General features: G+C 35.3%; 1 protein-coding gene across 14 annotated transcripts in view; it reads right to left on the bottom strand.

Annotated features, from left to right (window-relative positions):
* Nucleotides 1-27,846, bottom strand: part of ABCA5 (ATP binding cassette subfamily A member 5) — a 151,137-nt gene that overhangs the window by 24,255 nt on the left and 99,036 nt on the right. For 9 of the 14 annotated variants that reach the window (XM_089316712.1, XM_089316714.1, XM_051825898.3 and 6 more), the window contains 11 exons: nt 27,128-27,303; nt 26,445-26,564; nt 25,062-25,200; nt 23,440-23,530; nt 23,113-23,252; nt 19,876-19,995; nt 12,631-12,832; nt 8,684-8,853; nt 5,940-6,067; nt 5,394-5,531; nt 1,971-2,084 (listed from right to left, as the gene is read on the bottom strand). In XM_089316712.1, the coding sequence (XP_089172838.1) occupies nt 1,971-2,084; nt 5,394-5,531; nt 5,940-6,067; nt 8,684-8,853; nt 12,631-12,832; nt 19,876-19,995; nt 23,113-23,252; nt 23,440-23,530; nt 25,062-25,200; nt 26,445-26,564; nt 27,128-27,303 (1,538 nt within the window). Of the gene's footprint in view, nt 1-1,970; nt 2,085-5,393; nt 5,532-5,939; nt 6,068-8,667; nt 8,854-12,630; nt 12,833-19,875; nt 19,996-23,112; nt 23,253-23,439; nt 23,531-25,061; nt 25,201-26,444; nt 26,565-27,127; nt 27,304-27,846 lie in introns of those variants that run through there. The other 5 variants (XR_016223493.1, XR_016223492.1, XR_016223494.1 and 2 more) reach the window with 4 other exon arrangements.

Raw genomic sequence — 27,846 nt, 5'->3', positions numbered from 1 at the left:
AACTGCGTCCTTGGGCATTTAGTCCAAGATAAATGAAAACTTATTTTCATTCAAAGACTTAAATATAAATGTTCATTGAAACTTTATTCATAATAGAGCTGGAAACAATACAGATGTTCTTCAACAGGCAAATGGTTACTGTGGTACAGCCATACCAAGGAATACTACTCAGCAATAAAAGAGAATGGACTACTAATACACACAAATTGGATAAATTTCCAGGGAATTATTCTGAGTAAAAATGGTCAAGACCCAGAAAAAAACATACTGTGATTCCACTTGTACATTCTTGAAATATCAAAATTACAGGAATCAGAATTTATTAGTTACTGCCAGAAGTCAGGACAAGCATAGGGGAGAGTAGGGTGTCTAGCAAAGGGCTACAAGAGGGATTTTTGTGGTGGTGGAATTGTTCAGTATATTGATTGTATCAACATTAATATCCTTACAACACTGTAATATTTTGCAGGAAGTTATCACTGGGATAAAATAGGTAAAGAGTACATAGGATCTCTGTATCATTTCTTAACACTGAACATCAGTCCCCAATTATCTCAAAATAAAAAGGTTAATTTTAAAATATTTAAGGGGCAGGCGCTTTGGCCTAGAGGATAGTCTGCACCAGTTCATGTCCTGGCTGCTCCACTTCCAATCCAGCTCTTTGCAAATGGCCTGGGCAAAGCAGCGGAAGATGGTCCAAATGTTTGGGCCCCCCTGCCACCCACATGGGAGATCTGGAAGAAGCTCCTGGCTCCTGGTTTTGGCCTGGCCTAGCCCTGGCTGTTGCAGCCATCTGGGGAGTGAACTAGCAGATAGAGGATTCCTGTCTCTCTCTCTCTCTCTCTGTAACTGTAACTTTCAAAATAAATAAATAAATCTTTTCAAAAAATTTTAAATTTGAGTTAAAAAAGGAATTAATTAAGCTCTCCTATAAGTCTTCAGCTTTGGGTGGGTGATAGGGATATAGATTTTTATTTTCTTTAAACTTATCTATAATGATGTATATTTTCTTTATATTTTTATACTATTTATAAATTACTATAATAAATATGTATAAAGGTACTTCAAAAATGTAATGAAAAGATAATGTGCAGTTTTCATGAACTTTCTGAAGACGATTCATGCATTCATAACAAAGGTTAAACATTATTTTAAAAGTGTTTTGTGAGACTCATGCTAAGCAAGTGTAACAAAAAATTTTTATAAAAATTGGAATTTCTTTTTATTAATACTTAATACAGTTAAAAAGTACAGTCTACAGTCATTATTCACCATGTTTATAAATTAATTTAGAGAAATGTGATTCTACTGAATAAAGATAACAGATGAAGAGGATAAGATTTTTTGATTAGAGGGTTAAGATAAAACTTCAGCAGGGTGGAAGAGTGAAAGGAGTTCAACAGCCAAAAGACTCCAAGGTCACTGTTCCTAGAGTACAGCAAAAGAGAAATGTACAGAAAAGTGAAGCAATAGCAAAGACTCAGTATACTTAGCAAGTTTTTCTAGGACCTAGTGATGATAATCATTTTTCACCCCAATTTTTAAATTTAACAAAAATTAAGCTCATTATACATTCTACATGCTCTATAAAAGATAAAAGGGGAGAGGCAAGTTAGTGTGTCAAATTAGCACATAAAGAGGGTAGTCAGCCAGATCCCGGATCTACCGTGGTAAATTTATATGAAAACTCTCATCTTCAGTTTTCTGATCCATAAAACAGGTGAAATAAAACTTAAATCACAATGCTGTAAGAACTAGAGTATGTAATTTTTAAAGTACAAAAGTACTAAGTATTAAATGTTAATTATCCCTATTATCACAATTATAATAAATAAATGTATTTCTATTCCATTTACTTATTCCTGAAATAAAAATTATATTTTAAGATTTGGAATCATGCAAATAGATTATTTTTAAATATTTTCTAATAGCAAACCACACTGCACTTTTTAAACTGAATGATTCATTACCTTATGATTCTCTGCATTGTCCATTGCAAAATAAGGTGGCATTGCAGTAACAATGACTCCAAGCAAAGCTGCTTGAAAATACAGCTCAACTTTAAAAACTATGTCAGTAATTTCCTGAAAGACAACCACAAAACAAGAAATGAAACTTGGAATCACTTTATATAACCTTGGTAAATCCTAAAATATTTCAAATTTTCTGAAGGAAAACATTAGGAAAACCATCCTAGTCATAGTATATATATGAAAGAATGGGTGGTAGACAACAGGCAGTGGTGAACTACAGTACTAACTCTGTACCTAATTACAGCTAAATGATTCTGAGCAAGTAACTGTTCTTTCATTTTCTTACCTATAACAGAATAATTTGGCATGTAAACTAAACTTCAACATTTAAAAAAATGGGTGCAAAGAAATTAGCATGATCACCATTATCTCACACAGTGATAATGAGTATCAAATAATGATTGGGTGCGGGGGAGGCAGCATTGTGGCATAGCAGGTAAAACTGTTGCCTGCAATGCACACATCCCATATGGGTGCTAGTTTGTTAATCCCTGCCCCACTTCCCATCCAGCTCCCTGCTAATGGCCTGGGATAAGCAGCAGCAGATGGCCCAAGTGTTTGGGCCCCTGCCACCCATGTGGAAGATCCAGATAATTTTTTTACTTTGGCCTAGCCCACCACTGGCTGTTGGGGCAACCTGAGGAGTGAACTAGTGGACGGAAGATCTCTGCTCTGTCTCTCCCTCTCTCTCTCTGTAATTCATTCAAATAAATCAATAAATCTTAAAAAATATTATTTTTGTTACTCCTCATTGGCTATGTGGAATCCAGCTGGAATCTTGGGCCTTCCTTTTTTCCATTGAGAAATGGAATTAAGAATACAGCTTAGCTTCCAATGGAAACAAAAATAACTTCTCCCAAACTAATAATTAACAATATTAAGTCCTATAGGCCTCAATGCCCATGGCCAATCTAGAATCCATGTGCAGTCAACTAACTTTCTAAGACATTCTGCTGAACAGTAGGCACCCCAAATGGAGATTATCTAGGACTTAAGGACACAATCTTATCAGCCACCATAACAAGGCCATTATCTTACCCTTGTTCTGTAAAAAGTTATACCCATGAGGCAGTGAAGTCAGTCTGCACTGGAATAGAACTGTCATTGTGTTTAGCAGAAACCCTAGCTCTAACACACCCTTCCATTAGATAAAGTGGAAGCAGAATGTATCACTGTCACGGTACTCTAGACTTCTAAGTTTTCTTGTTTAGCAATAAAGTCAATACCCCAATTCATTCCATATGGAATTATGCAATTTGTTCCAGTATCTCTGGTATATGTCTCACTGTCTATGGTACATGATAATAGAAGGTTCAGATACAGTCTATAAATATATAAAAGAAGTTGTAGAACAAGTAAAGATTAAGGAAACTATAGTTGCATTCATCCACAGAATCTGATAAAGGAAAATTTTAGAATATTAATAAGACTATACTCGTATCTATGAATAGTAAGCTTTAAAAGTCATATCTCTTTCCCTCTGAAAAATAAATGCTATCGTTTTAACAGAAAATGTAAGTTATAAGATCTCTCATAATAGTTACAGATACACACATGTATAGTAACATCATAAAAATATGTGAAAATTATATTTCCACTGTATCTTTAAAATTTTATTAAACAATTATGACAAGATAACATTTGAAACATTTGAGTAGTATATGCATTATTATTTTCCATAGGTTTTAAATATTTCACAATAAAAAAAATCATATAGGATGACTTACAACTTCAAAGACCTTAGTATCACATATTTGGTAGTATCTCACAAATATTCCTAACCAGAAATCTCTACAGATTCCTATATCCAAAATGTTTACTAAATATCTATCAAGCAAATGCTATAAGAATAATCAATTCAGTAAGTTCAAAATTGAAATAAACATTCCTATTCCACAAAAATCTCTTCTCTGTATCATCAGAATTGGTGAACCATATTATTGTACATCACAGTACCTAAACTGCATGAAATACATGACCCTTTCCTTCTCCTCACTTCACAAATGCAACAGTAATCAAGCTATTTTACTTAATTTTTAACATCCTTCTCTCACTAATTGTTACTGTTGCTGCATTAACTCAGACATGTCATCTCTTCTCATTTGAACTAGTAAAATAATCTCCAAAACAGAGAAAAATGGAATCTCTGATCTGATTTCGTGCTGTCCTCTCCTACACTCCAGCTCTCCCACAGAAATCCCTCTACCTTGGTGAGAGCCATTTTTCAAGGTACAAGCTTGATATTTTGTACCCATCTCCAAGTATAAGTGTAATAAGAATTCATCTTCAGTATGATTTCCATTTAAAGTAGGAGAAAGAATACAGCAAACTAAAAACATTTTGGTGTAGATCACAAAGCCATGATCTTCTATGAAAGTGAAACTTTTTAATCTTTTGGGTGAGGAATCCTCTCCCTCACAGAGTAGAGAAGCTATTACACATATGGCCATTTTTTTTCTTCCCTCACGTAACAGTAAAAGGTGTTTTGCTTCTATCCTCTCCAAAATTCATAGATCTAACTCTTTTTGAACCTCCCACACAAGGGAATGCTCTTCATTAGTAAAGGAAATGAAGAAATCATACATGTTATTACAAAGATAAGTTTTTAAAACAGCATGCCACAATCAAAAAGGCAGACAAGAAAGATCACATATTATATTATTTCATTTATAAGTAGATTAGTGGTTATCTAGGACTATGGGTAGGAAAGGGGAGTGGTTATTAGCAGGTGCTCGAGTTTTTTAGAGGGTGATGGAATATCTTAAACTGTGGTGATGGTTGCACAAATCTTTGAACATAAAAAATCTTCTTAAGTGTACACATTAAATGGGTCAACTTGATGTGTAAATTATATTTCAATAAAGCTGTTAAAAATATAATAGAAAACCCTATTACAGATATTCATCCTTCTATTTTTAAGTAAATGAAAAACAAAGGATTGAGAGAAAAAATATTGAAGATTCTCCTCGAGACATAAATTATTTTGATTTTACAATCCCAACAGCCCTACCTCAAGAAAACAATGTGAGTCTAGATGGCTTTTCAAGGTTTTCTCAATATCACAGTAACAGATTTTGCAAAAATAATATTCATTTTGAAATTAATTTTTCTTCACTGAATTATATAAAAATATTCATGCTTTACAAAAATATCAGTAACAAAACAGGATCACCTTGATCCTGACAGAAATTTATACTAGGATCTCCTAAATTTTTACATAAGACATCTCTCAACTAAATTTTAAGATGACTAGGCAATCTCACAAGATTAATTTTTACACATCTTGTTACCATTGCTTGAATTTTAACTAGGTATGTGTATATGTTTACGATATGTATAAGAAATTTTATCTTTGCTTACTTGAAAGAAGGGGGTATTCCATATCTGGATGGTTTCAGTCACATTTAAATGATAAAGATAGTAGTTACTAATGATATTCATCAATACAGGTAAAGAATAAACCATAGTACTATTGAAAACAGCTGTAAAAATATGGTCCTACAATAAAAAAGAGAGACTTATTATGCACTGTATGTATGTGGACACATTCTATGTACCAAGCTTTTCACACCAACTAACATAATTTTCATTAATTATACAGAAAATCTCCCTCAACAAATCATAAAAATTATTCTCAACTACAGATAAAGACAATCTGGTTTAGAATGTGTAGACCTGATTCTTTAAACAACATATATATATATAAATAAAATAAAGTTCCTTATACCCTTTTATACTAGTCATTCATCAGGGCAAAAAACATAAATAAATGTAGCTAGTTATTTCCAAAAGTAGACAGTAGTTTTCAACTAAAGAGGTCAAAACGGCAAATGATTAATTCTGGAGGAAATAGATTAATCTTTTGTAACTTTCAAATGGATATTCATTCAAATGTATTACTCTTACCTTTTCTGAATGCACCACATTTAAAGCCGCACTGTGGGGAGCAGCAGATACGTAGTCACTGTCATTAAACATCGTCACCATTATGTTCTGGTATGTGAAAAAACTAATAAGATCACTGATATCTGAGTCTAGTATTAGAAAATAAGCAAATAAAAAAATCAGTTTAAGTTAGAAACATATGCAGGGTTTTAATCACATTGTAAACCATCCTATTTTTATTTATTTATTTTTGGCCTAACAAGGTTTTTTTTTTTAAACTTTTATTTAGTAAATATAAATTTCCAAAGTACAGCTTATGGATTACAATGGCTTTTCCCCCCCATAACTTCCATCCTATTTTTAGAGAACATTTTATTTTCATTGCTAAAACATGATTAGGAATACTAGATCTGGAATTATTTGGCTTGAATTTAAATCTGAGTTGCACGATTCACACTATTCATTCTTCAAGCCAATTACTTAGATGTTCTGGGCCTTAGTTTCTTCTGAAAGTCAAGATAATAAATACATCTAAATATGTAAATATACAAAATATATAAATATATAAAACATTCAAATAAATAATCAGATCTCCATCTATATTCTCTAAATTGCTTCAAGTCAAGAGAAAGATTTTTGACTCCTTCTGGGATTTAAATTTGTACCCACATGTCTGATGAATAGAGGCAGTTCACCCTATATCATCACAAAATCAGGATTCAAACAAGGACAAATGTGATTTTGATAGGAATACAAATCAAACAAAGCAGAACTATCAGTCACTGAGTAGTATGGCAAAGCAGAACAGACCACACCACCTCAAGTGTTTCAGAGAATGGTGGGTTTAGGTTTATAGTAACATTACATTTACTCCCAATCCATTCAATGCCTTAACTTTTGTTTTATCTTGGGCATGCCAGAGTGACTATGTTCTGTGACTGAAGGATATACGAAGCTCTGCAAGAGGGAAAAGATACCAGCACATACCTGTGCGTGTTCATGCAATTCACACCTATATTTGTATACGTAGAGCTGTTATCCCTAAAGTAAAAGTAGTTTTATTTTGGTCTGGTAATACAGATTAGGAAAATATGGGATATACTCATAGCAAGTAACATATTAAAAATAATGAAGAGGACAAGTTGGAAGTACTTAATTTCCACGTATCAGTGAGAATGAACTCAAAGCAAAAAGATGGGAGATGGATTCTCTAGACACACATAAAAATGTCAAAATTATCACAATGGAAGTTTCCATGGAGTAGTATATTTTGGCAGCTTAAAATGTGTATTGAAACAAAAAACAAGGATTCTAAATGAAAGAAAAAAATGTGAAGCATAACATTTTCTAGTTAAGGGTAATTTTCTATCACCCAGTACATTTTCCTCAAAAAGAACAGAGGCTAAGTAATAAAGCACTAGATTTACAATCATCCCTCACCATGCTTATTATTTTAACACTGGGAAAAACTCTTCAGTTCATAGTGACTCAAAAAGCAATATCACAGTGTAGGGAAATGTTAAACCCCCAAAGATTTTCTGATTATAAAAAGATTATATAAATTGTACTTTCAAGTGTAGACATATTTCAGCAAGATTAAACAAATGAAGCTTTGAAGTAAACCAATTTTGTTTTGCTGTAAATGTACTAGGCAGTCATCCCTCATTTCTTCTTCTTAGAGAACCTTGGGAACTCTTCTTCTTAGAGAACCTTGGGACTCTCCCTACATAGATGGGAGATGTTTTAGGACTAATTCATCATGTATGAATAAAATTGTGTAATAGGTTTTAATATTTTGAAGATCAGAATCCTGTGCTAGTTTCTGTTCTTAGTTTTGCTCAAATCTGTATGCTTAAAAACTTATTTTTGTATTTAACAATTTTGTAGTAAGAGTACCAGCTACAAATACAAAAATATTTACTATAAATTTAATATGTTCATTAATATATAGTAAAATCTAAGGCTAATTTTCCTTAGCTTTAAATAATTCTTCAGAGAGTCCTTGAAGGATTACTTGAAAATATCCACATAGATATTCAACTGCATGAACATTACATACTGCAACTCTTTCTAAGTGGGATGTTTAAGTTCTTAAATTTAATTTGTTCATCATAAACTCTGATATAAAATATTTAGCTAACAATGTTTTAATTCTACTAAAAACAAAAAAAGATAATTTTACAATTATAAATAGTATATGGTACTTTTAAAACTTCTATTTATATTTTTATAGATTTATTTATTTTATTTGAAAGTCAGAGTCACACATAGAAGGAGAGGCAGAGCAAGAGAGAGGTCTTCCATCCGATGGTTCACTCCCCAATTGGCCGCCATGGCCAGAGCTGCACCAATCTGAAGCCAGGAGCCACAAGCTTCCTCCTGGTCTTCCCACGTAAGTGCAGGGACCCAAAGACTCAGGCCATCTTCTACTGCTTTCCCAAGCCATAGAAGAGAGCTGGATTGGAAGTGGAGCAGCTGGGACTTGAACTAGCACCCATATGGGATGCCAGCACTGTAGGTGGCGGCTTTACCTGCTATGCCACAGCGCCGGCCCTTTCTATTTACATTTACACCAAAATTTTACTCCTGTAATATATTGTTCAGCATTAATAAGGTAAATATTTCATTTCATTTCATTTACATTTCATGCAGACAAGTCATACCTTATCTTAAATATATTTCTAAACTCCGTATCTCTGGCCTCTAGCTACCCTTCAACCCATACCATGACCAACACACATTCACAGACCTTCACACAGTCTCACCAGTAGAATTTTGAAGAAGCAGACTGGTTTTGTATTTATGAGGTTTATCTCCAGGTTTTAGGAAATATAAGTCTGGAACAAGTTTGACGGGAACCACAGCATTTTTAAAAGAGTGATGCACCAAAAACATAAAAATCTGAACAGCAAAAAAAATTAAAAGCAGAAGCAACCTGAAATGAAAAAAAACTTATAAATCAAGGGACATTAATATATAAACCTATTAAAAGCCTTCCTTTACACTGGTACAGATTTAAGTCCCAGACAGTTAAAAAGTAATCACTGAAACAACAACCAACAAAATAAAACCTTAAAAAACAAAAAAATTATAGGAAATTCTATTTCTAAAAATGATCTCATGACAATATTTGAGAAAACGCCAATACTTAATGACAAAATCAAATTCTAATTTTTATATCACAGCCACCCTTAAATTTTTATAGAATATGTAAATATGTTGTTATAAATGTTAAGCAATCAGATATCATGTCCCACATACTTTTATCTCTGAACTACTGCAGGAACTATTTCCTGTTCTATCTCTATTCCAATCATTTATTTTCTATAAACTAAAAAAATATTTTAGATACAGGGTAGAGAACAAAACTTCAGCGAAACTTTGAATGACTGATATCTTGACATTTCATCTGAAGCACAATTTAATCATGTTCATTGCTGTTGCTCTTTTTGGAAGGAAAATAATGTGCAGCATACTGCAGTGACCTTCTAGCAAGACAGTACTTATTCCACTAAATACATCTATATTGTATGTGATGATGAATGTCATGACAAATTGCTGGAGATATTAGATCTTCATACTTCACTTTGCAATTTATAATCTTCAGATACCCCACTTTTAAAGACAAATCATTCTTTGGTAAGATTCATCGGGTGGTGATGAATTCTTTCTGTTTTTAATTGTCTTAGAAAGCCTTTATTTCACCTTCATTTATGAATGATAACATGGCTGGGTAAAATATTCTGGGTTGGCAGTTTTTCTTTTAAAAAAAAAAAAAGATTTATGTATTTATTTGAAAGGTAGAGTTAGAGAGCCAGAGAGAGTGAGAGCAAGAGCGAGAGCAAGAGCGAGAAAGAGAGAGAGAGAGAGAGAGAGAGAGAGAGAGAGAAAGAGATCTTCCACCTGCTAGTTCATTCCCCAAATGGTTGCAATAGCTGGAGCTGAGCTCCTCCAAAGCCAGGACCCAGAAGCTTCTTCCAGGTCTCCCATGTGGATGTAGGGGCCCAAGCACTTGGCCCATCCACCAGTTTTCCCAGGAACATCTCAGCAGAGAGCTGGATCAATAGTGGTGCAGCTGCGAATTGATGCCCATATGGAATGCTGCACCACAGGCAAAGGCTTAACCTGCTACACATAGCACCAGTCCTAGCAGTTTTTTTTTTTTTTTTTTTCTTTTGGGACTTAGACTCTCTCTCTTTATTCTCTCCTGGTCCATTAAGATTTCTGCTGAGGTATCTGCTGTCAATCCACTGGAGTTCCTTTCAAAGTGACCTGGTGCTATTCTCTTGAAAATTTTAGACTTCTCTCTTATGTTGTACTTTTCTAAGTTTGACTATAATGTATTGTGTTGAGGTTCTTTTCTGAACATGTCTCTTTGAGGTCCCATAAGTTTCCTGTATTTTTATATGCACCTTTTTCAAATTGGGGAAGTTTTCTGCTATTATTTCACTGAATAGGTTTTCTATGATATTCTTTTTTTTTCCATTACTTCAGAAATTCCCAAAACTTGAATATTGGTTTGCTTGAGTATCCCATGAATCCTGAACACTGTTTTCATTTTTTTTTTCTTTTTTCTGTTTGACTGAGGTATTTCAAAATACCTGTCTTTTGAAGGTCAGAAGTTTTTTTTTTGTAATTGATTAGTCTGTTGATAAGGTTATCAACTATATTTTTGACATGTTTGATTTCTTCACTTCTAATATTTGTTTAGTTATTTTTCAATATCTTTTATCTCTTGCTGAATTTCCCATTCATGTCGCGCAGTGATTTCCTAATTATCTGTGTTCTCTTGTATCTCTGAGTAATCTTAAAATCACTCTTCTGAATTCTTTTTCTAGCATTTCATCAATCTTTCTTTCTTCATGCTCTGAAATTAATGTATATAGCATTTCTCTAGGGGTATTATAGTACCTTGTTTATTCATATTTCTTGGGTCCTATGTTAATTTTTGAAGATTATTTGTTTCCATCATTTTTAAAGAATAGATTTTGTTGGTTTAAGGCTTTTTCCCTAAGATGTGCCTTTGAGTATTCATTTGGTTGATTATTTTGGCTTTAGTTCTTGTTGGTTCTGTCACATAGTCTTCCTATACCTTTTCTTTCCTTTTTTCCTTTTTTTTGGGGGGGGGAATATAGTTGATGGTAGCAGTAGAGGAGATCTGGGGTATTCATGCGGCTCAGTGCAGTCACTGGCATCCCTGCCACCTAAGACCCCATTCATATCTCGAGGAAGGGACAACAGGGAGTCAGAAGCTTCTTAGTTGTTGCGAGCAGGCCCAGCACACACCCTCCCAGGCAATACGATTAAACTGTTACAAGCATACCTAAGTTAACATTTACAAAAGCATATTGCATTAAAATCAAGTTCTATAATAACTTAATAAGTGTTTTAGAAGAATCATGATTGAATAATAATTGGGAACTGTGTTAAAGTTGAAGAAATTATTTTTCCTTAAACATCAAACGTCTAACTTGTTTTTATGGCCACGCTGTAAATCTGAAAGACAGAATATATAATGTAATAGTCCCTGAATATATTTGAATACTGAAGACTTGTTTTGAATTAAATATTGGTAACCTGTCCCCAATTTTATATTTTTAAGTCCTAAACTCCAATCTGTGGTATTTCAAGCCTGGATCTCTGAAAGGTAATTTGAGTTAGATAAGGTTATGTGGTGAGGCCCTTGTGATAGGATCAGTGTCTTTATGAAAACAGACATCTCAGAGTACTCATTACAGCTTCACTCTTCCCCTGCCCCTGACAAAGATGTCACACAAGCATGTAGCAAGATGGCAGCCTTCTACAAGCCAACAAGAAAGCCTTCACCATGCTGGCTCTCTGATTTCATACTTCCAACATCTAGAGCTGTGAGAAAATAAACTTTTGTTATTTAAGCCAACCAGTCTATTGTACTTTGTTATGGAAAGATTAGCTAAAACACATTTATTGTTTTTCAGGGAGTATTTTTTGAGAATATGTTCAACTAAAAAAGCAGAAACATGCTGACTTAAACATTTTTCTATCAGTAATGCTCACAGGAATAAATCAGATACTTTACTGTCATTTGTTTAATATTAATAAATCTAACCAAAAGAGGAAATAAATAGAGAACATTTCAAATCTTTAACAATATTTATTCTTGATTATTAAGTTCTATTGCTTCAACTATTTTGGAGTCAACAAGATAGATGTTCAATATGAAAGTAATTAATATTTCTAAATAATTAAATGCCCAGCATCCTAAGGGAACCTGAGAGAGGCTAACATAAACTTCAGAAAATGCTACATTTATCCTGAATCTATTAGCTATACCCTTCTTTTTAGTCCCATTTCTTCATTTACTAAATAGGAGTAAAAAGTGGTAACACAAGTTAAGAGATACAAAAAATTTTTCAAAATGTAAATGAAAAATTAAACTGAAGATTCAAAGACAGCAATTCAAAAATCACACAATTTTAGAATTTTAATTGTTACTTTTCCATTGTATAGGTAGGATAATAAATGTTAGTTAAAAAAAAGTAAGGCTCTGAGTATATTTAATGATAGTTGTATATAATTATGATTATACATATTTTTCTGATGGAATTAAAGTTTAATATTTCAAAGCTATATATATTATTTACATATCTCTTCATTTAAATAATTAAGATATAAATGCATCTTTAACCTTAATAGATAACTTCTCAAGCAGTAGAGTTATAGTTATACTTACACTGATCTCACTGATTTACTTTCACGTTTCAAAGTAAGTAAATGAAACTTTGCTATTGTATACACCTGCTGTTTCCAAAGGCTCATGGTGCTCACTAGAGAAGCCTTGGTCTCAGAAAGAATAAGTAAGCTCTCTTCCATCTCATCCAAAGATTTTGAATCCATTTCTTCTTCTGGTTGCTGCTGTGTAAATACACTATAATCTATTTGCAAAACAACACAAAAATATATTTTGGTATATTCCTTAAAAAAAATGAGTCTTTCTAAAGCATACAGATGTTTAAAAAATTTATTTTACTTATTGAAAGGCAGAGAGACAGAGACAGAGAGAGACAGAGAGACAGAGATTGATCTATTTTCCTTCCACTGGTTCATTCCCCAAATGGCTATAACTGCCAGGGCTGGGGTAGGCTGAAGCCAGGAGCCTGGAACTCCCTCTGGGTCTCCTGTATGGGTGGCAGAGGCCCAAGCACTTAGGCTATCCTCCATGTTTTCCATGGTGCATTACTGGGAGTTGGATCAAAAGTAGAGCAGCTGGGACTTGAATTGATGCCCATATGGGATGCCAGTGTCATACGGCAGCCACTTAACCTGCTGCACCAAGGCAATTTTAAAATCAGCAAATTGATGAGGTGCAAAAATCAGGACTCTCATACATTTTGGTTGTATCTACTAAAGCTCCACATATGCATACCCTTTGACCCACAAATCCTGTATCAAGTATAAGCCCCAATACACAAACACACACACATACATATACTTCATCAGAACACATGTACAAGAATGTTTTTGGTACAGTCCAATATAACAATATATATAACACTATAATATATATAATAAAGTCCAAATACTTATAAACCAACAGAATTCAAATATCTATCAATAAATGCATAAATAGTTGTAAAAAATACAAATATTAAAATATATAATAAAATATATACAGATATTTAACAATATAAGACAATGAAAGTGACCAAAGTACTATACAGTTGCACGTTAACAACACAGTTGGAGCGGGTTCAAAGATGGAGGAGGAAGGAGGGAGCTTACTGCTCTAGTCCAGAAGAGTTTAAAAAAGAGTGGAGGGGCCGATGCCGCAGCTCAGTAGGCTAATCCTCCACCTTGCGGCGCCGGCACACCGGGTTCTAGTCCCAGTCAGGGTGTCGGATTCTGTCCCGGTTGCCCCTCTTCCAGGCCAGCCCTCTGCTATGGCCCGGGAGTGCAGTGGAGGATGGCCCAAGTGCTTGGGCCCTGCACCCGCATGGGAGACCAGGATAAGCACCTGGCTCCTGGCTTCGGATCAGCATAGTGCGCCGGCCACGGCAGCCATTGGAGGGTGACACAACAGCAAAAGGAATACCTTTCTTTCTGTCTCTCACTGTATACTCTGTCAAAAATAAAAATAAATAAATAAATAAATAAATAAAATAAAAAAGAGTGGAGACAGTGTAGTCTCAGGGAACAGTTAGGAAAAGAACAGCAGAGGAAACTCCAGCGAAATCAGAGGGACACGGTAGACTTATGTGGAGGGCAAGGGATCCCACAGCTTGGGATTCCAGCAGCCGAGAACCTACGTACCAGAGCTGGAAAGTGAGGTGAAATGAGACCACAGTAGACAGAGACACTGGCAAAAAAAGCAATAGGAAGAGCCTAGAGGGAAAAAGGGTTGAAGCCTCTTGAGGGAAAGTGCACCAGCCAAACTAGAGGAGAAAAAAAGAAAAAAGAACGGGACAGACACGTTTCTCTCTCTCTGATCACTTTAGAAAGGTATACTGTGACAAGCTGATAGAGCAAGCACATTTTGGACATATGTAACAGCTACACCAGATTGTGTCTGTGCCCAGCAATCAGCAGAGCAGAGACTCCTGACTCTGGTGGGGAGAAATAACAGGGGGCTAGGACCTTATGACTGTGTGAAGCTTCTGAACCAGGACTGTGAAAAACTGAGGGTGTGTGGGAGAATTCACGGTATGGCTGGGACTTTGAGCAGTCTCAGTGGGAGACACCACAAGCTCAGGGGTTCATAGTTCTGGTCAGAGACATTGCTGGGGAATCTTAACTTACACTGAGGACTGCACAGATTCTTTGTGTGGTCCTTGGGACAGACAAATATTATACTCACTGGGGCTAGCACTCAGGCTCTGGTCTCCATTAAGGAATAGAGCTCAGCTGAGCAGAATATACTTCCCTTCTGATTAAAAAAAAAAAAAAATGAGAGAGAGAGAGATGATCTACCACGCCAAACCTGGGAGTATCACCTTAGGCATGCCCTTAACCCTGGAGAACTGAACAGAGAGCTCTCTGGCCACACCCAGTACAAGCCTCTAGAGATTCACTGAAAGCAGACAGTCCACTTATCTACAGAGTCATAGTACAACGATAAAAGCCGCCACAGTAGAAAAAAAGAAGAAAACAACAGGTATCTCCAAAAATGCCGAACAACAGACACAACAATCCAAAAAACAATAAGGAAGACAACATGATGATCCCAAAAGAACATGACACTTCAATTCTAGATTATGAAGACAATGAGATAGAAGAAATCCAAGAAAAGGAACTCAAAAAATTGATCATAAGATTACACAGAAATAATCAAAAATCAAACCCACAAACCACTGAAATCCATGCAGGACATGAAAGAAAATCTCTCTCATGAAATTGAGATCTTAAGGAGGAATCAAAATGAAATGAAGAATTCAATAGAACAAATAAAAAATGCAGTGTAGCGCCTTAAAAATAGAATCAGTGAGGCAGAAGAGAGGATATCGGCTTAGAAGACAAAGCACGGGAAACTATATAGTCAAACCAAAGATAAGAAGAAATTAGAAATCTAAAAAAAAATACTGTTAGGAATCTACAGGGTGGTATAAAAAGAAAAAACAACAACATTCGGGTTCTAGGAGTTCCTGAAGGCATGGAGACAGAGTAAGGATTAGAAGGCCATTTTAGTGAAATACTAGCAGATAATTTCCTGGGTTTGGAGAAAGAAAGAGCCATCCAAGTACAGAAAGCACACAACTCCCAATAGACATAATCAGAAAAGATCTTCGCCATGACACATTGTAATCAAACTCACCCAGTGAAACATAAAGAAAAGATTACAAAATGTGCAAGAGAGAAATGCCAGATTACTTTCAGAGGATCTCCAATTAGACACAAAACAGACTTCTCATCAGAATCCAGGCAGGCTAAGAGAGAATAGCGATATAGCCCAACTCTTAAGAGAAAAAAAAAAAAAAAAAAAAAAAAACTATCACCCTTTAAAGCTCTCATTTGTGCATGACAGTGAAATAAAGACTTTTCATAATAAACATAAATTGAAAGAATTTGTCACCACCTGTCCAGCCCTGCAAAAGATAATTAAGGATGTGTTAAACACACAGAAACACAGAAACATGGTCATCAATATGAAAGAAGGTAAAGGAAGAAAATAACTCAGTAAAAGATCAAATGAAGTTCAAAGTATAAATTAGGAATATCTTTGGAAAAATGGCAGGGCAAAGTCATTACCTATCAATAGTCATATTGAATATAAATGGACACAACTCCCCAGTTTAAAGGCACAGACTGACTGAAGGATTTAAAAAAACACAATCCATCTATTTGCAGCTTACAAGAAACACATCTTACCAACAAAGATGCACACAGAATGAAAGTGAAAGGTTAGAAAAAGAAATTCCATGTCAACAGAAACCAAAAAAGAGCTAGTGTAGCCATCTTAATATCAGACAACATGGACTTTAACACAAAAACTGTTAAAAGGAACAAAGAGGGGCACTATATAAAGATTAAGGGGTCAATTCAACAGGAAGATGTAACTATTATAAATGTATATGCACCTAATTACAGGGCACCAGGCTATTTAAAAGATACGTTAAGAGACTTAAAGGGAGACTTAGACTCCAATACAATAGTACTGGGGGACTTCAATACTTCACTTTCAGCAATGGAATGATCAACCAAACAGAAAATCAACAAACAGCAGATTTAATCGACACTACAGACCAAATGGATCTAACAGATATCTACAGAACATTTCATCCTACACTTGAAGAATACACATTCTTCTCAGTAGTACATGGAACCTACACTAGGATTGACCACATACTAGGCCATAAAGCAAGTCTCAGCAAATTCAAAAGAATTAGAATCATACCATGCATCTTCTCAGATCACAATGGAATGAAGCTGGAAATTAGCAACTCAGGAATCCCTAGAGCACACACATGGAGACTGAACAACATGCTCCTGAATGAACACTAGATCATAGAAGAAATCAAAAGAGAAATAAAAAACTTTCTGGAAGCAAATAAAGATAACAACACAACATATCAAAACTTAGGGGATACAGCAAAAGCAGTATTAAGAGGAAAGTTTATAGCAATAGGTGCCTACATCAAGAGATTGGGAAGGCACCAAATAAATGAACCATCAATGCATCTGAAGAATTTAGTAAAACAGCAGCAAACCAAACTCAAAATTAGTAGGAGAAAAGAAATAATTAAAATTAGAGAAGAAATCAACAGAATTGAATAAAAAAATACAAAAGGTCAGCAAAATAAAGAGCTGATTTTTTGAAAAAATAATATTAATTTTATGTATTTGTATTTATGTATTTTGTATTTGTTTATGTATTTTATGTATTTGTATATGTATTTTATGTATTTAATTATACACATTTTTTAGCACTCACAATATTAAACAAAATAAATTTTTGAAGGCTTTCTTTCATTTTCAGTTAATAGTTCCATTAAGAACTAACACTTGGCCAGCGCCACGGCTCACTAGGCTAATCCGCCACCTTGCGGCGCCGGCACACCGGGTTCTAGTCCCGGTCGGGGCGCCAGATTCTGTCCCGGTTGCCCCTCTTCCAGGTCAGCTCTCTGCTGTGGCCCGGGAGTGCAGTGGAGGATGGCCCAAGTGCTTGGGTCCTGCACCCCATGGGAGACCAGGAGAAGCACCTGGCTCCTGCCTTCAGATCAGCGTGGTGCGCCGGCCGCTGCGGCCATTGGAGGGTGAACCAACGGCACTCTCACTGTCCACTCTGCCTGTCAAAAAAAAAAAAAAGAACTAACACTTTCAAAAAATTTTTTAATTTCTCTACAAATTTTGAGAATGCCAACTTCATCATTTTAAAAATTCAAAAGAAAAAAACCATAAAATCATATATAATGTTTCTGATTAATCTTCTTTGATATATAAGACAAAAAAAAATGGAGTACCCAAAAACGCATTGCTTCCTTAGTAAATACATCTAAAAGGGATCATCTGGTGTCATATATGTATGTATAACCACAAAAACAATTTTCCAGCTGCCAGTGCTTACAAATTATCACACCCACACAGTAATGCCAATCTTTTATCTGACAACCAAAACTATTAGAAAATTCCCATAACTTATTTATAAAATTTCAGATTTAGTTTAGCATGATGATATATTCAGCCTTATTCTTTACTCTTATCTCACAATAATTCTAATCATCAGCCAACCAGCAATCACAAAAATTGTGTATTTAAAACACTAAACTCTTTTTAACTAACCATTAATATCCCAGTTTTCTTTACTCTCCTGACCCAACACTGCAACCACCTTGTTCAGTCATTAGAACAGTTTCCTCAGCTTACATCCTCTCCTGAAAATACACAGACCCAGCTTTCTCTTTACCTCACTACTGAAATTGTACTTGTCGAGGTCACCATTATCATCCACACTATCAAATTCCTCACTGTTTTCAGTATTATCAAAACAATCTTTTCTGTTCTCATCTCATTCATCGCAACAATACACAAGTAATTGTTCACTTATTCTTTCTTGGGAAACCATTTTGTTTTTCTATACTTTTCCATCTCCATTCTTTTATTCATTCTCTAATAACTGCTCTTTCTCAGTTATTTTTTGGACCCTTCTCCATTTTTAACCCTCAAGACTTGCCCCTCTACTATTATCTATACTCTCAACTTAAGTGATTTCATCCAACATCTTCACTTAGCTCCAGATGCATCTCATAAAATACAGATGTGTCTCAGACAATATAGCCTAAATTCATGCCTTAATTCCTTCTTTCCACAAACCTACTCCTCCCCTATTCTCAGGAAATGGCAATTCTATTCCTAATTCTTAATCCAAAAGTATTGATTTCTGCCCTTTCCCAAACCCTTAACACTCGATCAATCAGCAAAGCATCCCCACTACAACCAATATAACCCAAAACTTTTTTTCACCCATATTCACCATCATCTTAGTTCAAGCCGGGATTAATTGTAGTAGTTTCATAAATGATCTTCTTGCTACCATTATTTCTTTATAATACACTCATCATTCAACAACCATAATGCCTTTTTTAAAAATGCCCATCAGATTGTATTAACTTTTTTGCTTTAAATTTCATAGTTTATCATATCACACTAAGACAAAAAACAAAATTCACATATTCAAAGGTAAAATGTGATATGGCCTTTGCCCACCCTCTGACAAAACTGTCTGTAGTCCTCACCATGGTTCCAGCCATGGTGGTCTTTCTTCATCCCTTAAAAACATAAAATTCAGTTCTCATTTTATGTGATTTCAGTAGAAGTTCTCTTTACCTGGAAATTTCTGTCTTAAAATCTTCTTACCTAGATTTTTCTTTCATACAGTTCTCAGTTCAAATATATGCTAATTTTAAAAATAATTTTAAAGATTTATTTATTTATTTATTTGAAATGCAGACTTATGGGGAGAGAGAAAAGAAGAGAGAGAGAGAAATCTTCCATCTGCTGGTTCAGTTCCCAAATGGCTACAACAACCAGGACTGGGCCAGGCTGAAGCCAAGAGCCAGGAGCTTCTTCCGGGTTTCCCGTGGGTAGAGTGCCCAAGCATGCCACTACTTTCCTGGGCACATTAGGAGGGAACTGGATCAGAAGTGGAGCAGCCAGGACTCGAACCAGTGCCCATATGGGATCTTGGCACTACATGCAGCAGCTTTAACCCACTGAGCCACAGCACCAGTACCTTAAAGATATTCTCAACAAAGTCCTCCTTGACAATACAATACAATATAACTTCACTGCATACCAAGACAAACTCATCAATTTCCTTCATAACTCCTATCACTATCAGTAAATATCTCAATTACTTATTTACTTACCTGTTTATTTCTGCCCTCCCTCCCTAAAATAATAAAAGTTTCACATGCTTAAACAGTTACTTGTCTTATTCACCATCTGTCTGGCTCATTGTCTAAAACATTTTTAGTTGCGTTTTTACCTGCTTGGTCAATTTCTGCTTCAACTTCTAGCTTTAAGAATACATCTTCCAAAGTAGTCATGGAAACACCATAAGAAATGATACCCAAATTTGAATGAGTGTCTAGTGCAGAAAACAAACCTAAAATAAAAAATGAAAGAATGATGTATAGTAAAGCATATTATCATGAATTACTCTAAAATATCCTTTAAAAATAGGGTAAGACTAGATTTACTCTGCTGTGGGGTGGGTGTTATGGTACAATAGGTAAAGCTACTACCTGCAATGCCGGCATCCCAAGTGGATCTGGTTCAAGTTCCAGCTGTTCCACTTCTAATCCAGTTCACTGCTAATGCACCTAGAAAATCAGCAGATGATGGCCCAAGTGCTTGGGTCCCTGCCACCCATGTGTGAGACCAGGAAGAAGCTCTTGACTGCTGGCTTTGGCCTGGCCAAGTCCTGGCTGTTACAGCCATCTGGGCAGTGAACCAGCAAGTAGAAGATCTTTCCCTCTCTCTCCATCTCTCTCTCTCTCTCTCCAACTCTTTCACAAAAACAAATAATTCTTTAAGAAGTAAATAAATGTACTCTGCTGAGACAGAGTTTCTAAAGCTTTTGGTAACAAGATAATTTTAAGATTTTTTAAAATTATTATTAAAAGTTTTATTTATTTGAAAGACAGAATTACAGAGAGAGAGGAAGAGAAAAAGAGAGGGGGAGAGAGAGAGAGAGTGGAAAGAGATCTTCCATTCTCTGGTTCACTCCCAAAATGGTGGCCATGGCCAGGGCTGGGCCAAGCAGAAGCCAGGAGCCAGGGGTTTCCTCGTGGTCTTCCGCTTGGGTGGCAGGGGTCCAAGTACTTGGGCCATCTTCTACTGCATTCTCAAGCACATTAGCAGGGAGCTGGAAGAGAAGTGGAACAGCAGGGACTCAAATCAGTGCCTATATAGTGTCACAGTTGGTGGCTTAACCCACTGCACTACAACTGGTGCCTTAAAATTCTTATCAATGCTCCAGAAACCAATGAAATTTTGTTTATGGGGATATACCTAATAGGTATTTATATTATAAATTAAAATTAAGAAATATTTTAAAGTATTTGCAACTAAAACTGAGAAAGTTAAAACTGAAACATACTCAAAAACAGAAAAATCAGTTGCTTTTTTAAAAATAATAAGGAAAATCATGTTAAAATAATATTATTTTAAAAATTATATTTTTCCAGACAAAGATGTCACTAAGAAGGGGATATCTTTGCAAATTTCCTTAACAGAGGACAAACTGATTCTCCAGTAATTGTTTCTGTTGTAACGGCACATGTCCTGTAGTTTCTGAAAGAAACTGTATGTGAGAAGCTGAGAATCAAAAAAAGGTAAATAAGTCTAGGTATATTGGAAAAAAGTATTGACTTCATGAATTCCATAAAGAGGTCTCTTAGGGCCCACCCCTAGGAGTTTCCAAAAACACACTTTAAAATCCAGTAAAATAGGGGCCAGCGCTCTGGTGCCACAGCGGGTTAACAGCTGCTCCACTTCCAATCCAGCTCTCTGCTGTGGCCTGGGAAAGCAGTGGAAGATGGCCCAGGTCCCTGGGCCCCTGCACCCACGTGGGAGACCAGGAGGAAGCTCCTGGCTCCTGGCTTCAGATTGGCGCAGCTCCGGCCGTTGCGGCCAATTGGGGAGTGAGCCAGTGGATAGGAGATACCTCTGTCTCTCTTTCTCTCTCTCTCTGCCTCTCTTCTATGTAACTCTTTCAAATAAATAAATTTTAAAAAAATCCAGTGAAGTAGTGTGACAATTTATCAAAGAAACATGAGGAACAATAAAGTATGGTAGTGAAAACATGAGTTCTGGAACCAGCCTTCCTGGGTTCAAAACCCAGCACCACTATTTTCTATCTGTATGACCTCTGGGCAATTTTCCTAAACCTTTTTATAACTGTTTTTTCACTTAAAAACTGGAAATTATGATAGTACTTATCTCACTTATTTATTTGTTGAAAAATTGGGATAACTAAGAAAACTAATACTTGTAAAGGCATAGACCAGCATCTGGCACAAGACAAGCATTACATAAATGCTATTAAAGAGTAAGATATAAGTTGGATGAATAATAGGTAAGATGCAATAAACTGGTACATGTCTGTTAATACAATTAATTCATGAGGTTTTCTGAAAATAAACTAATTAATCTACTATAGAAAATATTTTTCTGGTTATGAGATCAATACTATTGGAATTTTGTACAACACACCTACATCAGTAATACCCTTTTGGCTATTAAACAGACTGAGTTTGAGTTCCCCATTATAAAGCTGAAAATCAGTGCCTCGATAAAAAGAAATTAAAGATTTATCATATAGTTCATTATGAAATCATGAAATTTAAAAAGAACTTGAGAATATACAAAAGCAACAATGTATGTATATATACACAAGGGGTCTTCAAAAAGTTCATGAAAATGTGTATTATAAAAAAACTGTATATAAATTTCAAATTTTGTCTGCAAAAAACTACCTATATTTTTTTTTTTTTTGACAGGCAGAGTGGACAGTGAGAGAGACAGACAGAGAGAAAGGTCTTCCTTTGCCGTTGGTTCACCCTCCAATGGCCGCCGCGGCCGGCGCGCTGCAGCCGGTGCACCGCGCTGATCTGATGGCAGGAGCCAGGAGCCAGGTGCTTTTCCTGGTCTCCCATGGGGTGCAGGGCCCAAGCACCTGGGCCATCCTCCACTGCACTCCCTGGCCACAGCAGAGCGCTGGCCTGGAAGAGGGGCAACCAGGACAGAATCCGGCACCCCAACGGGGACTAGAACCTGGTGTGCCGGCGCCGCTAGGCGGAGAATTAGCCTAGTGAGCCGCAGCGCCGGCCCAAAACTACCTATATTTTAATTACATTTTTTTACAAACTTTTTGAAGCATCCTCATATCAATGCATTACTCTCATGAAGCCAACAAGCAAATCTGGAGCAATTTCTTTTTTTCTTGACAGCATATTAAACAAATTCTTTTTATGATTTTCTTACATTTTCTTAAAATATTTAACATATTAGTTTCTTGCATGCTGTTTGTAAAGAAAAACAAAAGTTAACATTCAGTATTTCTAGCTTTCAAAAACAAAATAAAGCAAAAATAAAATATTAATCCTGACCACCTGGAAGCATAGGAATAGAAGAAAGAGAAATAAGCAAAAAGGACATCAAGAAAGCCCATTCCCAATAAAAGATCCTTGTCTGACAACCAACATGCTGAGAATAATACCTGAAAATTTGTCCATGTCCTTGAAAGGTAAGCTATACACAACTTGTTGGTCATTCTGTTGTAATAACGTAGCTCCTGGTATGTGCTGTTTAACCAGTGAGGAAAGGGATTCTGTGGCACAGTATCTATCTATGTACATACTAGAGAAGATCAAAGAATTGGAATTTTTTTATTATCACTCAACAAGCAATTCAAAGTGAATTCTGAATTCTTTAAATTTAGTGTCATAAAATATGGTCAAGAAATACTATGACAAACCATAAAAGCAATAACAGTACATACAAACTATAATAAAAAAAAATAAACTCAATAAAGAATGAACAATACCTCAGTCGGTAGCCAATCCCCCATTTGCTTTTAAGGAAAATTGAAGAACCAACACATTTTAATATTCCTTGTGATATGACAGCTTTCCTATCTGCAAGTAGAGATTTACATTTCAATGTCTAAGCTAATAACAGTATTAATAATTAGCATTTATGTTTTTTGGATTATCATGAGGTAATCAAGTATTATTTCAATAATCATTCATAAATATCTTATGAGGAAGGTAACAGATCACCTATTTTTCAAATGAGAATAGTGAAGTAATAATAAATTAATTACACATTTCATATACTATTAAATAACAAATCCAGAAACTGGACCCAAACAATATGAATTTATGAGCCATTTTCTTCATTTTACTTCAAATATTTCTTCACAAAAACCTTGTTAAATACAATGGCTTTTACATTTTTTAATAACCAAATGTATAAACAATAGAAATAACAAAATGTTTGGTGTTTTTTAAAATAAAGATACTTTATTGAAGAGATGAATAATTTATCCATTAGATTGTAACCTTTTGAAAGAAGTCACTCTAGAATTTCTAACTTCTCTATTTTGTCAAGATTATTAAAAATTATATGTCAGCATAAACCTGTGTTCTTTGTATGTTTATGGGTATAAAAGAGTTAGCATAGCAGGTCTTGAAAAATTACCCTGAGAAAGTCCTGCTTGCAAGGTTGGCCCATGGTTGGCAACTGGAAAGTTGGATTTTGGGAGGGTTCCTAATATTTTCAAAAAGTTAAGTGTGGGGAGCAACTGGGAGCAACTCGGACTAGACTGTTACTGGAATTAAGACTTATTCTATGCATCTGCTCTCCCACAATATGGCGCTGGGAGAGGAGGAAACAGCTTCTACACAGCTGCCTCCAGTTCAACCAATAAGCAGCAGGAGCTGCTCCTGATTGGAGGAGAGCAGCGTACTCAGCGTGTGGGTAGCAGAGTTGGGATTGGCGGAAGAGGACTATAAAGGAGGAGAGAGACAACATGCACCAGGAACATCTATCTGAAGGAACACCTGTGCAGCCCCCGAGAGAGCTGGCTGGCGGTGTGCCGCTCCCCCGCGGAAGTGGGGAAAGTGGCAGGGGGAACCGCCCTTCCACGGAGGTGGAGGGACGGTAGCCAACCCGGGAAGAACCAGCAGCAAACCAGGGGAGGGCCGAGCAGACAAAAGAACAGCGCAGGGTCCTGTGTCGTTCCTCCGCGAAGAGGGGGAGCGACATAATGGTGCCATGACTCGGATATGAAGCCTAGGCAGGGTTTAGTGTCGTTCCTCCACGAAGAGGGGGAGCGACAGTTAAGTGCAGCCCATTAGGCCTGTACAAAACTATAAAACAGTGGGTTTTATACAAAACATTTGCTTTCTTTCTGGGAGTTTGGACAGTGGGTATGTGCAAGGCAGAAGATACCTATGTAACTAGCATCCAATAAGAACACTGGGCTTCTAATGAGCTTCCATGGTAGACAAGTCACACATGTTACAACCAGTGCTGGAGAAACTAGACACATGTTTTTCTATTCCTCAAGATGGAGCATTTTCGTGCCCATAACCCTTTTAGCCAATGGCAATGTTCCTAAAAAATAAAGCAAAAAAAAATAAATAAATAAAGCAATAATCTCACCAGCAAGAATGTCAGCTTCATCCATGAAATGAGTACTAAACACTGTCACCCGATTGGCTTTTCTGTATTTTAAAAGATTCCAAACAATATGACGAGAACAGGGGTCCATTCCAGCTGTTGGTTCATCTAGCAGTAGTACCTGTGTGAAAATGGTGGGAAGGGCAAGAAATCCTTAGGAAAACTGCAACATTTAAAATGTATGTGGACACTGAAAAGTTTCTCCATTTCAAGTAACTATTATCAGTCAGAAATATATTAGCTCTGAGTTTTTCACTTTATTTGAACTCACATAAATTGTAAAACTTTTAAGTTTGGCATATGAATATTTTTCTTGGTTTAATGTTAAAAGACTAATGTCGTAACATATAACACGTAACATTAAGATAAACTACAAAAAACATTAAGTATGCTGCCATTATATTAACAATTAAATTCGTAGACATAATAACTTTTTTAGAGAAACATGTCCTATATTAGTTCAAACGAAGCAATAAGTTTCAAAACTATTTTTAAATAAAAAATCATGATGGTGAAGATTAGGAGGAAGATTAATTAACGTGAAGCTAGAATAGGAAATCATCCCAAGCTATAGCAGCAACTGGAGTGTGGCAGGTTCCATACTGCAGTCAGACACTGCTTCTGTTTCTGCAGCACAGACAGCAGCACAAAACAACACACATAAAATCAAAGCAGCAGGGCAGGAACAAACTAAACTATCCCTTTTTTATTTTTAGCTTTTATTATGAGTTATTATAAATATAGTCAAAACTATAGAGAAAAGAACACTGTTTTATTCAAATATTTGGGGCCATATTTTCTTCATTTTTATAATTTTTATAATTTTTAAAACTGATTTATTTTCATTTTATTTGAGATAGACAAAGGAGATCTTCTAACAGTTGGTTCACTCTCCAAATTCACACAACAGCCAGGGCTGGGACAGGCTGAATCCAAGAGCCCAGAATTTGATCAGGGTCTCCCATGTGGGCAGTAGGAACACAAGGTCTTCAGTCATCATCAGCTGTCTCCCTGGATGCATATTAGCAAGCATGTAGCCAGATCAAAAGCAGAGGAACTCCGGCTATTAACCTGGCACTCAGATATGGAATGTAGGCATCCAAAGCAGTGACTTTAGTGCTGCAATAAATGCCTGCCTCAGATCTTTTTTTTAAAGAAATAAAACATTTCAGACATAACTAAAATCTATACATTCTAGCACCCAATATTATAAAGATGTTATATATTTTTCTGATCTATGATAACACAGAATATGTTTAAACTTTCTATAATATACTATATGTGCGTATATATATATATATTTCTATAACATTTTGCATTCAACATAATTTAAATGATCCCATCAGTGAATTAATATTTATTTACCTTTGGATTCCCAAGAACAGCAATTCCTAAAGACAGCTTTCTTTTTTGACCACCACTTAATTTTTTAGCTTGGTTATCTTTGATAGCCTGCATATCTAAATCTAGTAAAACTTTCTGCACCTGTAAAAGCAAAATTTGAACAATCAAATTTTAAAAATCACACCAGTTATGTATTTGTTTTTTAACTATTTTAAGTTTTAAAGTATTAAATATTTTAGAATACATGGTTTTAAGTTTAAGATAATTTTTGTGTGTGTGTTTTTTTTTAAAGTGCCTTCAAAATGAAACTTTACTTTGACATTTATTCATACATAGCTTTGACAACAGCACATAACAAGCTTTTTGAAGGAAGGCTCCATTTTACTCTAGTACCTTCCTGGGTAGACTTGGAATGAGAAGTGATCAGTGAAGTTTCTTGGTGTATAGGAAAGTGGGTATGGAAGCAGCACATAGGAGGCAACAAGGGAGATGAGGGAAAGGAGGGAGGGAGGGGGTGAGAATTCTGCAGATGAAAGAAGGACTACTTTATATGTAGTAACACATTTGCTCCAAATTGTATTTCTTTGTTAATAACTTTCTGTTTACTGGATCAGTAAAGGTCTTATATTTAGAGCACATCTGTATTATAATGAAGTTATTAACTCACAGGGAAAAAAGTACAGGTATCTAGATAAATAACATACTTCTTGTATTATATTGTTGGCTGGTATTCCTTTGATTGAAGCTAAAATGGATAAATTTTCTTCTACAGTCAAAACATCAAAATGTATATCTAACTGTGGACAAATGCCTATCATTTTTCTTGCTTCAAACATTTCATCTATTTCCGAAACTCTGTGTCCATATATGGATGCAATTCCTAAAAGAAAAATGCATTTTTAAATTTATATTAAACATAGCAAGTATTACAACATATACGCTTTAATGTATTCTAGTAATTTAGTTATTTGATTCTAATAGATATATAAAACAAGAATTAATTTAAATTTGGAAAATAGAAAACATTCTCATTTACATATTATTGGTAATATGCTTCCACTTATATTTCAACTTCATTTTCCTTCACTTCTAGGCCATATTACATAGCAAAATGAGGAATGAACTAGAAATTTAACATTAAACATAAATGTCTATTGTTACAATTAACAGTAACAATTTCCCATTGTTTCTAGATATTATGTTTTAGTGGAGAGTTCAAATAGACAGTTGTACTGTCTCAGGCAAATTAGAGAATCTCTAAATTCCAGTGTTTCTATAAACTGAATACTACTACAACTCACTTAACAATGTTAAAGTGATAATGAAGAATCATATAAAAAATCATAAATTTATATAAATGTTAAGATACTATGACTACCATAATGAGTGATACAACATAAGCAACAAAATCAAACTAGTTTTA

This window comes from Oryctolagus cuniculus, chromosome 17, assembly GCF_051225735.1.
Source record: "Oryctolagus cuniculus isolate XC-2025 breed Fujian yellow rabbit chromosome 17, ASM5122573v1, whole genome shotgun sequence".
Taxonomy (NCBI): domain Eukaryota; kingdom Metazoa; phylum Chordata; class Mammalia; order Lagomorpha; family Leporidae; genus Oryctolagus; species Oryctolagus cuniculus.
Note: the sequence above shows the minus strand (reverse complement) of the source record. Positions and strands in the feature narration are given on the sequence as shown.